We start from the raw sequence: 14,325 nt of genomic DNA on the forward strand, positions 1-14,325 counted from the left end.
CCGCGCCCCGCGCCCCCCTGCGGCCCCCCGCGCCGCGCCCGCACACGCGCGTCCACGCCCCCCGGCCGCGCGGTAGGTGTTGTGCCGTCTGCGCCGGGCCGCAGTGCGGCTGCGCGCGCTGGGCTGCTCCGGGGCTGGCAGGACGGCGGCGGCCGCGGCGGCGGCGGGGCCGGGAGCGAGCGAGCGGGCGGGCGGGCGGGCGAGCGGCGCGGGGGAGCTCGGAGGCGCCAGGCCCCCCGGCGGGGCGGCGGGGTGGGGGGGCGGCGAGGGCGGCCGGGGAGGCAGGCCCCCCCGAGAGACCCGTCGGGTTGGATTGTTTTGGGGGGCGGCGGCGGAAGGGGGGCGCCTGGCCACGGACCTCGTTTTTTCAGACGCCCCCCCCCCACACACACACACACCAGCCCCGGGCCGCTGACGGGGGGCTGAGGGGCGCCGCCATGCCTCTGCCGCGGTGACGCGCGGGGCCGTGAGGAGAAACCGGGAGAGGAACCGCGACGAGAACCGCAAGGAAAGAAAAAAAAAAAAAAACGGGGAGCGGAACCGTGAGGAGAGAGCCGTGAGGAGGCGCTCGGTCTCCCCGGGGATGTCCCTCAGGCGGCCGGCGAAAGCGACTCACTCGAGCCCTGGGGTATAGGCCTAGCTTATCCAGCTTCCTTCCTCCTCCTCCTCCTCCTCCTCCTCCTCCCCCTCCTCCGCCCCTCGTCGTCCTCCCCCTCCGCGTCTCTTCCCTCACCCTTCCCCGCGCCCCCATCTTCCCTCCCTCCCTCCCCTCCAGCAGCGATGGCAGAGGAACAACAACAGCCGCCACCACAGCAGCCCGATGCCCATCAGCAGCTTCCCCTCAGCGCCCCCAACCCCGGGGTGGCTCTGCCAGCCCTTGTGCCCGGGCTGCCAGGGACCGAGGCCAGTGCTCTGCAACACAAGATCAAGAACTCCATCTGGTAAGAGGATCCTCCATCGCCGGGGCAGAGCAGCCTAGGCACACTGCTGCTGCAGAGGGGGTGGGCGGCGGCGGCGGCGGCGGCATCCGAACAGGAGGTGATGCATGCTGCATGCGTTGAAGGTGGGGTGCCCCAGCCGTGCACCCGGCTGTGGCACCTCTGGAGGGGGCAGGTTGCACCCACCCGTGGTCTCCTTAGACACACACACACACACACCCCAGGCTTCCCTCCCCTCCTCGATTGTAAGCAGATAAACAAGTTATTTGTGCGTTTTCCACCCACAGTAAGGGAAATATGGGTCAAGATTAAGTCATGGCATGATAGTGGCGTGCATTGGAAACTTGGAACGGGAAATGTGTTGACTCCTTTTGTAGTCATAGAGGGAGGAAGAAGTGTATTGTGAATTTTGACCAAACAAGACATTGTACGCAACATTGATATGCAGCACAAAACCTAATGTGTCTTTTCCATTCAGTTGGAATAGCTGCTGTGTGTGGATGGCTTTGCCTCCGTTATTGTCGAACCGAATTTCCCGTCTCGGGAATTTATTTTTTGCGTTGACTGTAAAGGAAATGCCGCTTTAGCATTAAGTGTTTTATTTTAATGTGGTAATTTACATGGTAAAGTGCATTTTTTAAAAATGTAAACCATCTTGCCATTTTTGTGTAATTATTAAAAAGAAACTAGACGGAACATCCTTTACTAGTCCTGTATTTCTTGTATGGGAATGTGCTATATTTCAGTGTTAATTGAACTCTTAAAGACTGATAACGATATTAATAAATACCCAGAGTTAAGTCCATCTTCTATGAGAACCATTGCAAATGTTCACTGAATGTGAACTTGCATTATTTGTAGGACTCTTTATTAACTGACTTTTTAAAAGCGTGGTACTATTTTTAAAATGGAAAGCAATATTTGGAATTTGGTCTAAGATTGCTTTTAATAGAAGTTTTAAAATAGAATTAAATATGATGTGGAAAAAATAGCCTTGATTTTTTTTTTTTGAGCATGAATCTAGCAGGTTCATCATTAAATATGACTATTAAAATAACAAAACTTGCAATTTAAAGACAAAGGTATAATAAAGCAACTGGCATTCTGTGTACAGCATTTCAACATTCAAGACAGTAACCAATTTTAAATATAAAATTAAGAGTTGTTGTATAGTAATTTTCATTATTTTCTTGGCATTCTTCCATCATGATGCTAATATGAAGTAGGTCAGTGCAGGCTTTACTACTTTCATACCACACAGTAGTTGACAGTTGAATATCTTGCTTTTAATTTTAATATGAAACTTAATTATTTTAAAAGGAATTTTTTAAGACTTTGACAATAGTTAGGTGGCAACTTGAATAGGTCAGATGTGTGAAGGTTGTGTGTGTGTGTGTTTATGGCAGAGTGGGGGAGACCGCAGTAGATACATACCTTCACCCTGTTTTAAAAGCTGTACCAAATAAATAAAGGTATGATTAATTTCTGGCTTTGAGTTCCACAAAGCCAGATGTTTTATCACTGAATAATGTAACTTAGGGTCCCTGAAACCATGATTGAATTGAAGTAAAACACCCTTGTTTGTTAGCCTCAAATGAGGGACATCCCAGTTAAAGGACTCAAATCTTTTAAGAAAGGTAAATTTTAAAGGTTGAATTAGTAAGGCTATTTTATTATGAGAACATTAAAGGAGAAGGATTTGTCTTTGTAATTCCACAGAAAGAGTGAGTTGTATAGGCACTGAGGATAATGTTGCGATAATGATGATGGTGGAGTGCCTTTTATTTTTGTTAAATCATAATTTAATTCACACATTGGTAATGATATTTACACATCTATTACAATTTAGCTATGCTGACTTTGAAAATGAAAAAAACTTCTCAAGTAGAGGGAGTACACTTAAGATTTTGGACTTGGCGCTGAAATATTATTGAGCAAACACACATCTTAATATCAAAATGTACTATTCTGTGTCTTCATTTTGTAATGACATACTAGCATTTCATTTCCAACTTTAGTAATTCTATTTGCAAAAATTGTTCCTTATTCCTTTATATCTAAAACTTGAGGATGATAAACAACCATGATGGATAAAAACATTAGTGGCCATATTTAATATAGAATTGTAATTCTTCCATAAGAATGGATTCATACTATTCATCAAGTAACTATATAAAATACAGATGTTAAAAAGTGAAAGTTCCATTGTTACTTTTCTTTTTTTTAAGTCTAGGGCTTACTATGTAACCCTGGTTGGCCTCGAACTCAGAAGTCCTGTCTGCCTTCCTGCCTTCCAAGTTCTGATTTAAGGGCATACACTTCATGCCTCGCTCATTGCTACTATCTAAAAAATAATATTTTTTAAAGAATTAAAATGTTTTAATAGATATAACTATAATTCTATATGCATGTTGTTTCATATTTTTAAGCAGTACTTTTCCCACCATTTTTAAAAATCATCTTGTAATGTTCTGAGAGGTGGTCAGTGTTGTATTGCTTCTGTGTCAGCCCTTCAGTACCATTATGAAGAGTTAAAATGAAATTCAAAAGAAATGTGGCATTTAAAAATTATCAACTGGGTTTTGCATTTAGGTTGATCATAGTTTCTAAACTGTGGCTTGCAGATCACAAACAAGTCTGTACTTGCCCTCCTACTCTACAAATATAAATATAGTATGTGATGTAGGCCTTTAGCTGGACAATGAGTTATTTATTATCTTGGCTCACAATTTATTCCATTTATTAAATGCTAATTGATAAAAGTATTCCATTGCATTTCAAGCATTAAATATGTCTCTAAAAAAAGGAATAAGTATTCAATGTAAAGACGTAGTATTTAATGAGATTAAAACTATTTCTCAAGAATTAGAAATAGTGTAGATTTTTAAAGTAATTCTAGAACATATACTGCTAACTTGATAGTGTTATGTTTGTATTAATATTCTTGTGAATATCTTCAAATTATGCCTAGGTTAACAAACCTGACTGTTCTTGTCTGTATGTTTCTTTACTTTATTCCTTCCCATTCCATAGACAAAAGGTTTAAATTAGTTATATGCCTCACTTGAAAGGATTTTTATTTGTAGTATTTTAATTCTGAGTAGGCTATAAGAATGTTATTTATATTTTATAGATAATATAATTTAAAAATAATCTTTTTCTAAAAGGGATAAAGGAAGAGAATATTAAAATAGTAGATACACATAGTTTTTCTTTTTGGTTTTTTGAACAGGGTTTTGGTCTATGACCCTGTTTTACTTGGAATTCATGATCCTACTGCCTCAGCTTCTCTTGCCATGATACCTGGCAGCTAAATCTTTTTTTTCTAAAGGAAGACTCATACTGACAACCTAAAACAAAGCCATAGCCAACTTAAATATGAACTTCTTTAATTTACATTGCTGAAAATTTCTATTTAATTTAAACAACAATTTTTTTTTTTCGAGACAGGGTTTCTCTGTGTAGTTTTGGTACCTGTCCTGGATCTCACTCTGTAGGCCAGGCTGACCTCAAATTCACAGAGATCCGCCTGGCTCTGCCTCCTGAGTGCTGGGATTAAAGGCATGCACCACTGCCACCCATCACAACAAGAATTTTTACTACCCACCTCCCATTTGTTTTTTGAGACAGGATTCCTCTATGTAATCTTGGCTGTCCTGGAGCTTGCTATATAGACCAGGCTGGCCTTGAACCACAGAGATATCCTCCTGCCTCTGTCTACTTAGTGCTGGGATTAAAGGCATGTAGTACCAAACTTAGATCCCTCTTTTTCTTTTAAAAGATTTTTTTTTTTTTGGAAACCATTATAGAATTGAAATTTAAAAAACAAATAGAAGACTCAGTGGTTAAGAGCGCTGGCTGCTTTTCCAGAGAACCCAGGTTCAATTCCCAGCACCCACATGGTAGCTCACAACTGTCTGTAACTCCAGTTCCAGGGAATCTGATGCCTTCACATCAATGCACATAAAATAAATTTAAATTATTTTTTCAAAAAACAAATAGAATACAATATTTGAGATCTCTCTGTTTACTTAATTACCCTTAAGAATACATGGGCTGGACACAGTGACACACCTTTAATCCCACACTTGGGAGACTGAAACAGGAGAATCCCTGAGTTTGAAGCCAGCTAGAACTACAAAAAAGAGACCCTGTTCCAAAACAAAAAAGGGATAGATCATGGACTAGAGATGTATAGCTTAGGAGTAGAGCACTTACCTAGCTTGTATAAGGCTCTGGGTTATCCCAGACACTTGGCACCACATTAAAGGGAAGGAAGGAATGAGGGAAGAAATGTACATGGGTAAGAGTGACTCATATTTGCTATTAGGTTGTAACCTAGATGATAAACTTTGACCTAAAAAAAATCTAAAGAAGTCCTAATGTTTTATTGTAGAAAATATTTTAATGTTGTACTCAGAGTATTCAGATTATAATAGAATTATCTTCAGTTAAAACCTTACAAGTCTTTAAACAGTAAGATGTATCAGTATTCTACCCATTTTATGTTACAAAACAATGACAGGGAAGCTGTAGAATTTCTAGATTCATTAGCCAACCTTGGAGATAGTGTTGGAGGATCAAGACTTCCTTGTCTTTATTCAATTCTGATCTGGTATATTTTAGACTTAAAATTGTAATCTATGAATTATTTTGGATATGTTCTAAATTATCATTTATACCCAATTAATTTTGTTTTGGTTTCTTATTGTTATGACAATAAGCATCTTAATATTAAATGATTAATCTCATTTCCATTTTAATACAATGAGTAGAGTATGATACTCTATAACATTTACATGGTAATACCGTATTAGTCCTGTTGTATGTCCTCTGGCGTAGAACTCAGTAGTTAGTTCCATTTTGTTCTTGAGCCATGCAGTTTATTAGCCCTGTAAGAAATAATTGTTATTCATCCAACTTTAGTGGGAAACATGGACTGTTAAGTAGCTCATATCTTTAAGCCCAGGGTCTTTTTTGTCTTGCATGTTTTAGTTTAGTTGGTTAAATACTCTCCCTACCCTGAAGTCAGCTAGTCTTCTATAATCAGCACAGAAAAGATTTGGCTTACTTTTGTTTGTCTGTATTGAGGCCAACTCTGATGTTTGTGTCCCAGCACTAAGTGGCTCTGATTCCAGAAAGAAATTGTCTTCCTTGTCATCCAAAAAGGCAAGTTAAGCAGTTTCAAACCTGTCAAATTTCTGGTCCTACTTAACTAATGATATGTATATGTTAAATAACTGACCAGTTAGCTCTCCCTCCTAGAAGATTTCTTGAGTGATGGTATATGCAATCTGATTTGGCTTCTGCCTCTTTACTGTTTTTAGAGATTTAGGGGGGAGATGAGCTGGTAGAAAGGACAGAAGTATCTTATTCATCATTAAAGGTGTGCTTTGAATAAAAATTACATCAACTTGCTTTTACCTAAAATTTTGAAAACATATTAAACATTGTCATTTACTAAAATTTGAACACTTAAGAAAGAACAGTACTCAACTGAATATCTACTATTTACAGAGTGCTATGCTGAATAAACACTGGCATTTAAGGAATGCTCATTTGCTGTAATGTTAACCTAGGGTGAAAAATGTGCAAGTGAAACTTCTCTTATTTGGTTGGGGACCAACCAAGGAAGGAAAAGACACATGTCAAAATATGGATTCTGCAAAAAAGTACACCATTATTTCCTCATTTATAAAACGAGAGTTATACTGAACAACCTTGCAGGTTCTTTTAGCTTTTAAATTATGAGTCTGCTGCTAAAGTAATATTGACAGCAATAATAAAACATAGTATAAGCACAGTGAAAGACTAATATAATTATCATAGATAGTCAATAGAACATTTTTAGTCAACAGGTTATTAGGATTTGCTAGTGTCTACTTGGGTGTTAGCCCAGGAGGACTATCTGAAGGTGTTCTTCTCTTATCATTACCATGTACAAGTGTTTTGTTACATGAGATTAAGTCTGCAAATATTTATTGAAAATGTATAACATTTAAAGTATTCTAAGAGCTGGTTTATTATGTACAAATATTCTAGACTACACAGTAATCCCAGTTATTGAGGAGACTATGAGCTGCTGGTTGAGAGATAGCAATAAGGGTCTTTTTTTGCCTTTTTTTTTTTTTATTTGTTTAAACCTACAAGCATTTCACATAGAAACCTCTTCCTATGATACTAATGAAGTATTTTAAGGCAGTAATGAATGCCATTCTTAAAAATTGCTAATGTAAACAAGACAGTTGTTTATTATTTTCAGAATAATTTAGTGTAAGGTTGAACTTCACAATAGACATTTTAATGAGTTGTTGTAACAGTGTCTTTTAAAAAACAAGGCAGTAAGATGGTTACTCTGTAACCCTAACAAAATCACACACTCTTATCCATTGCCTCCATTTCTGTTATTCTCTTTCTGTAGGCATTTGCTTCTTGGAGGATTCTAAGAGGTCAGGTTAAAGATGAACAGCATTGTCCAGTAGGGGAAGAATCTTCCTCTTCTGAACAGGACAGTGAAATAAAGGTCAATACACTCTTGATTGCTAACTGTAAAACTAACACAGTTAGCACTTAACTTTAATCCACATAAATAAAAATATTCAAACATGATTTAATAATCTTTTTGAGGCTATGAGTAAACATTTTTATTTGTTTTATGAACTACATGTGTCCTATTTACAAGAGGAAATAGATCATGAGTTTCAATTAATTTTTACAGTGTTTTTATCAAGCATCTATTATAGTAGATTTTATATATATTACAAAAAGTTGTATAGGGTGAGGTTTTATATTTCTTTGTATGTGAGAATAAACTGAAAACATGTTGATACTCCTTGCTATTTGAATCTCCATTTGGGGTATTGAACTGTGAGGGTGAGAGGTTGTATAGTGAAAGACTGCAATCTGTTATGCCATGAACTTTAGAAAGTTGAGGAGTCAATAGGGTGTGATTTCCCATCTTTTCCAAAATAGCCTTATGTAGGAAAAAAATTTCTAATTTATTTGTTGTCTTAAGTTTGGGTAACAAGGGATCGGGCAATACGTAGTACTTTTATATTCCGCTGCATGAACCTGTATCCCTTGCAGTGGGACTGCAGAGATAGACTGCTACTGGGAGCTCACTGGCTGGCCACCCCATCCAAGTTGGTGAACTAGCTCCAGGTTAACCGAGAGACCCTGTCTCAAAGGTGATGATTGATTCAGGAAGATATCCAATGTCAAACTCTAGCCTCCACGTGAGCATTCCCATGTCCTTGCACACCTGCATGCACATATGCACACTACACATGAACACGTCCATACCCCCCCCCAACAGGCACACTCAAAACCTGAGCATGAAGAGCACTTAGGTTTGTGTTTTCTTCCTGTTTTTCCATGACTGTCTTATTTCATATTGTCAAAGAGGTACAAAATGAGAATAGAAGATCACTGTACTAAGTGACCATTTTTTCTTTATTTCTGTTATCCTTTTTTTTTTTTCCTGCTGCAGTTCATAAACCTCCGACTTAGGACCTTTTATAAGTTGCTATTTAATATTTCTTGATAATTTAGACTTGGCCTTACTAGGTGAAATAAGTTCATTTTATTAGTGACTTTTAAAGCACAATCTAAATGAAGCATTCTCATTTCCTAATAGGTGAAGTTCAAAGGTAGGGACTAAATATATATGAAGCAAAGCCATCACTGCAAATACCTTGAGTAATATATAGTATAACAGTAAAATGTTATTTATATAGAGAGATAGAGAGAGGTCTACAACTTATATTTTTGCTATAGAGATATGAAATTTAGAAATGTAATTACATAACACTTCTCTGATATCTTACTTGAAGTAAAATTTATGTTTCTGGGAACCTGGAAAATGTATTTCAACAAAATGATTCAGTTAATGTAAATTAATCATTTCCCTAATTTGATTGTGGTCATTAGTGCTATCAAAGGCAAATGTATATGATAGAAAATATCACAGTCATATTATTAAATATATGATCCCCTTTTTCTGAAGCAAAAGCTATTAGCAAGCAGCATTTTATCAAATTCTGCATCTAAAAGTTTCCAGGAAATAAAGTCAAAGATTAATCCTAAATTCGTGAAAGCAAGAAACCGTAGAAAAGTAAATTCAGTATACATTTATTGTAATCCTCCCATATGCAAAGCATAGGAAAATTGAAAATAGGGGACTACCCCAGTCTTTAAAACATTACCCACTTGGATTTTACATATAAAAGTAAGATTTTGTTTAATGCAGTAATGGTATAATAAGTGATAAGGGAGGGATTAAATGAGAACGTTAAGTGCTTTTATTTGCAAAGCTCAGGGTTGTGGGCTTATTAAAAAAATCACAAGATAAACTATAGATTTAAACTTACTACTTATAAGATCCTTACTATGACTTCTTTATTCTCTCTGTCATGAATTAGGTTTAGAGCTGTTGATGACAGTAAACCTTACCAATAATGTAGGTAAGTAGAGGCAGATAGTTTGGGAGAAAATGTATTGGAAAACTTAAGGAGTATAGTTCCCACATATAAATGGTAGTGCCAGCTAATTATAACTCTCTTACTTAAGTTTTGATTTACATCCTTAGAAGAAAAACATAAAATAGTAACAGGGAAGAAAAGGATGGGTATGGATGAGCATTAAGCAACAGAACTAAAGTACAGGTTATTACTTAAAAAGCTTAGCATTTTATTTTATAGTTTTATATTTACTTATTTTATGTGTATGAATGTTTTGCCTGCATGTATGAATATAAGCCATGTGCATGCATGTCTGGTGCCCATGTAGGTGAGAAGAGGGTGTTGGATCCCCTGGGACTAGAATTACAGATAGTCGTGAGTCACCAAGTAGGTCCTGGAACAGAATCTAGGTTCTCTAGAGCAACAAGTGCTCTTACCCACTGGGCTATTTCTCCAGCCCTAAACTTTAACAGCAGTCTTTCCTCTGTACCTTGGTATCTTATGGCCTCAATTTGCCCTTGTTTTTTGTTTATCTACTTCTTTTGATAATAGATACCACTATATCTTTTTTTTTAATCAGTTTGGCAATGTTGGTTGCACATTTAATTTTTTTTCTGACCATGCCTCTGTCCAATATTTATTACCTATCTAGTTGACTAATCTGTAGTGTAACTGAAACTTCTTCCTGTTTTCTTATTTTCACTGCCAAAACCATAGTTCAGTGCTTTAACCTTCTATACCTGTATTATTAAGAGTGGTAATAGTTACAGTATGTCATTATTTGAGTCTAAAATGTCTCTCTTGGATTCATGCATATAGATGTCAAGTTCACAGCTAGTGGTTCTGTTAGGGAGGTTGTGGAACTTTGAGGACGGAGGGCCTGGTTCCCAGAGACAGATCACTGGAGGTTGTAGGCTGCTCTTGCTTCAGTCCTGTTCTGTTTCCTGCCTGCAGCTGAGATCGTAGGAGTCCCAGACAAGCACTCAAACTATCATGAACTGTACCACAACATAATTAAAACTTCTGACCCCTAAACCCAAACATCCTTTCCTCCCTGCATTGTTTTGTCATAGCCATGAGAAAAGGAATACAGAAAATGAACACTGAGAGTATGGTCATTACTGTCATGAATCTCACTGTTTGCTTTATAGTTGTTCAGAAATGGTTTGCAGGAAAAATGTGGAAGAGTTTTAGAGCTGTGAGCTAGAGAAACGGTAGGGAACTATAAGCAGTGTTTAATGTGCTATCCTGTTTGGAATTGGGAAGACCAAAATGTCCACACAAATGAAGACAGCAAAGGTTATGGTCATGAAGTTTCAAAGGAGAACAAGGACACTTAATGGGAATTGGGCTAGAGGCCATCTCTGTAACATTTTGCAAAAAAAAAAAAAAAAAAAACTAACTATATTTTGTGCATGTCCTGAAAATTTGAATGAGGCTGAATTCAGAAGTAATGGATTAATCTATCTTATGGAAGGAATTTCAGGACAGTATTAATGTCAGGCTGTGACATGGTTTTTGTTCATTGCACTTACCCAGATTTATAATGAATGAAAGCAGAAAGTGAACAGAAGGATATGAAAATGTACAGTTTTTTGAAGAAAGGAAATAATCATATTTAGAGATGAGGCACATACAGATGCAATGACCATTTACTGTTAAAGAGATTGGCACTAAAGAAACTGAGCACTTTGCACTGAATGAATAATGTAACTTGATAGTGAGGTCTCATCCAACAAAGGCTTAGGGATGTAATAAAACTGAAAACATAATTGAAAAACTTTTACTTTAAAAAGAGTGCGGGTTGGGAGGTTAGAGAGATGGCTCCACAGTTAACGTGCTCTTGCAGAGGACTGGCCTGGCCTGAATTCAGTTCCTAGCATCGACAAGAGATTCACAAGTCCAAGAGATCTAACTTCCTCTTCTGGACTTTGTGGACACCTGTACTTGTGCACATACCCACACCTAAACATACAATTTAAATAAATAGTGCCTAAGAAAATATAGCTTCCAGGGTATACTGTGGAAAACAAAGATGGCAGAAGTGTTTTTTCTCATAAAACCCCTCAGGCACTAGAAGCTGCTGAGCTATGGTAAATGGAGGCCTGGCCACATCCCAAGCTGACAACAGAACTTGGAGTTGTCCATGTGGTACTGTTTCCCAGACATGCAGAATACAAGGATTAGTTATGGAGTAAAAGAGGCTCGCACCAAGATTCTAGAGAAAGTCCTGTGAGGCCAGGCATTGTGCAGCTCCTTGTTCCTTATTAAGCTGTGTTTGAAGCTTTGAGATGGAACCTAGCTTGCAGCAGACCGGAATGTTGTGAATACCAGGAGCATAGAACATCTGCTGCAGAAAGCTGCACACACCCAAGAGACAGGCCACGTGTATTGCAAATAGCAGGGCGATAGGGACCACCAAGTCCCCCTGATGTCAGACATTTAGCTCCAAGTTTTGCTGTTTGCCCTATTGGGTTTCTATCTTGCTTTGATCCAATCTTTTCCTTGTTATTCTCCATTCTTTCCTTTGTAATAGATTGTTTATTCTATGGCATTGTATATTTGAAGTATGTAGTTTGTGACTTGAATTTGAGGGAGCACATAACTAAGTGGCTGCATAGAGTTACAAAAGAGGCTAAGGACTTTTGAACTGGGTTAAGACTACAGGAACTCTAGAAGTTGGACTAGATGCGTTTTTCCTTGTGAGATAGCTGTGAGCCTCGGTGGATGGAGGGGACAGAAGCAGAATTTTAGAGTTTGAATGTGAAGTGTCCTTCATAGGCTTACAAATTTAAATACTAGGTGAACTTGCTTGTTCACCATACTGTATAAAGATTGCCGTTCGGTTTACAAGGTCTACAGGCAATGTAACTGCCATACAGTTCGTTCAACCCCCACCCCCCCTTTTTGTTTTGTTTTGTTTTGTTCTGTTTTTTTCGAGACAGGATTTCTCTGTGTAGTTTTGGTGCCTGTCCTGGATCTCGCTCTATAGACCAGGCTGGCCTCCAACTCACAGAGATCCACTTGGCTCTGCCTCCTGAGTGCTGGGATTAAAGGCCTGTGCCACCACCACCCGGCTAGTTCAACCCTATTTTGATATTCTCCAGTATTTTAACATCTGCTTCAGTCTGACAAGTACATTAATATTAGCTTTGTGTGTTGTGGCCCTGCTTTTGTCCCTGATTTTTCATGATGACTATCTTTCCTAGAATCTCCACCTTTGTCTCCAAATCCTACCATTCACAGCTTAACACTTACGGAAGTTGCAGCCAAAATCATTTGTACTAATGAAACATTTTTGTGCTACTCTAGTCCACATTAGCGTTTTCTTGACTTCATATTGTATAGTGAGTTCCAAATGATTAAATACTTAATCACTCTTAATTTTTTCCTGCTTCCTATGCTGTAGTTATTTGAATCTGGTGACAGCATTTTTTTGTACCTTTTTATTTTATTTGGTTTTTCCAGGACAGTTTCTCTGTGTAGCCCTGGCTATCCTGGAACTCTCTCTGTAGACCAGGCAGGTCTTGAGCTCAGAGATCTATCTACATCTACTTTCTGAGTCCTGGGATTAAAGGTGTGCACCACCATGCCCAGTCACATTTTTAGTTTTCATCTAGTGGTAGATAACCAGACTATCTTTTGTACTCTGTATTCTCATAGACACTTAGTTTCCCCCATATACTAATGTTTGTACATTTGGTATATTTAGTGTGGTCATTTCCTCCCCAAACAGGTTATTAAACTGATGTTGCATTTTTACATGGTAAAGGATTTATAGTATTTGATTCTTTTACATTACATTAGTGAAACTGAAAGTAACTATTTACTAATGCTTTTAGTTCTGAGTGCCATTTCTTTCACTGTGTCTGGATCATAAAATAATGTATGCCCCCCCAAGTGTGAGCAGTTGACCCCCTCTTTAAAATTACAGAGTAAATGGAACTGGAGAAGTGGCTCAGCAATTAACACCTGCTGTTGGCTCTTGTAGAGGACCCAAGGTCAGTTTCCAGCACCTACATTGAGTGGTTACAGCTGCTTGTAACTATGGTTCCAAGGGATATGATTTCCTCTTTTGGTTTCCACGGGCACCCACATATACATGGCATATGGGCACACACAAACACAAATTTTGTTAAAGCTGGGCCTGGTGCCTTTAATTTCAGAGATTGGGAGGCAGAGGCAAGTGGATCTCTCTGAGTTTGTGGCCAGCCTGGTCTACATAGTGAGTTTCAGGACAGCCAGAGCTCATAGTGAGACCCTGTTTCAAAAAAAAAAAAAGAAAAGAAAAGAAAAAAAAGAAAAACCTTGTTAAAAGTCATTTTAAATTACTGAGCAAATGACTCAAGTTCAGTAGCCTTTCATACAAGTACACAGCAGATTGTTCCAGGAGATACACTTGGGGTTTTGAAGTTAGGTTAACACTGAGTTGGAGGGTTTGGTCCTGACATAAGGTTTTGTCTACCTAGACTGCAGGCCACAAAACTGAGACAGCCTGCTGAGTCATGCTGTGCTGACTCTTTTTCTCATCTCTGTGACAGAATGCCTGACAGCAGCTTAGGGGAGCAAGGATTTATTTTGGTTCTTGTTTGGGGTGGTCCAGCCCATCATGGTGGGGAAGGCATGGTGGCTGAAACAGCTGGGCTCTAGTGGCTGGGGCTTACAGCAGCTGCTTGTTAAGATAATACAAATCAGGAACCAGAGAAGTTAGGCTGAAGTTGGACGGACCAGGTCGTTACCTGCTCTCCTAGCAACCCTCCTTTTTCTCCACCTAGCCTCTACCTCCTACAAGATCTGTCACTTCCATAGACAGTCCCACCAGCTGAGGGCAAAGTGTTCAGACACATGAACCTGTGGGGGACATTTCATATTGGTCAAAGTCTAAAGATGGCATAGAAAATCTGAGTGACGGCCGATGAGGGAGGAGG

The 14,325-nt window shown here is 39.0% G+C and overlaps 1 protein-coding gene across 2 annotated transcripts in view; it reads left to right on the forward strand.

The window, feature by feature from the left end:
• Nucleotides 1-274: 274 nt before the first annotated feature.
• Rfx7 (regulatory factor X7) overlaps nucleotides 275-14,325 on the forward strand; it is a 99,284-nt gene continuing 85,233 nt past the window's right edge. The window contains exons 1-2 of one of the 2 annotated variants that reach the window (XM_059268222.1): nucleotides 275-628; nucleotides 776-941. In XM_059268222.1, the coding sequence (XP_059124205.1) occupies nucleotides 781-941 (161 nt within the window). In that variant the 5' untranslated portion in view covers nucleotides 275-628; nucleotides 776-780. The remainder of the gene's footprint in view (nucleotides 629-775; nucleotides 942-14,325) is intronic. The other variant, XM_059268221.1, reaches the window with a different exon arrangement.

Source organism: Peromyscus eremicus, chromosome 7, assembly GCF_949786415.1.
Source record: "Peromyscus eremicus chromosome 7, PerEre_H2_v1, whole genome shotgun sequence".
NCBI lineage: Eukaryota > Metazoa > Chordata > Mammalia > Rodentia > Cricetidae > Peromyscus > Peromyscus eremicus.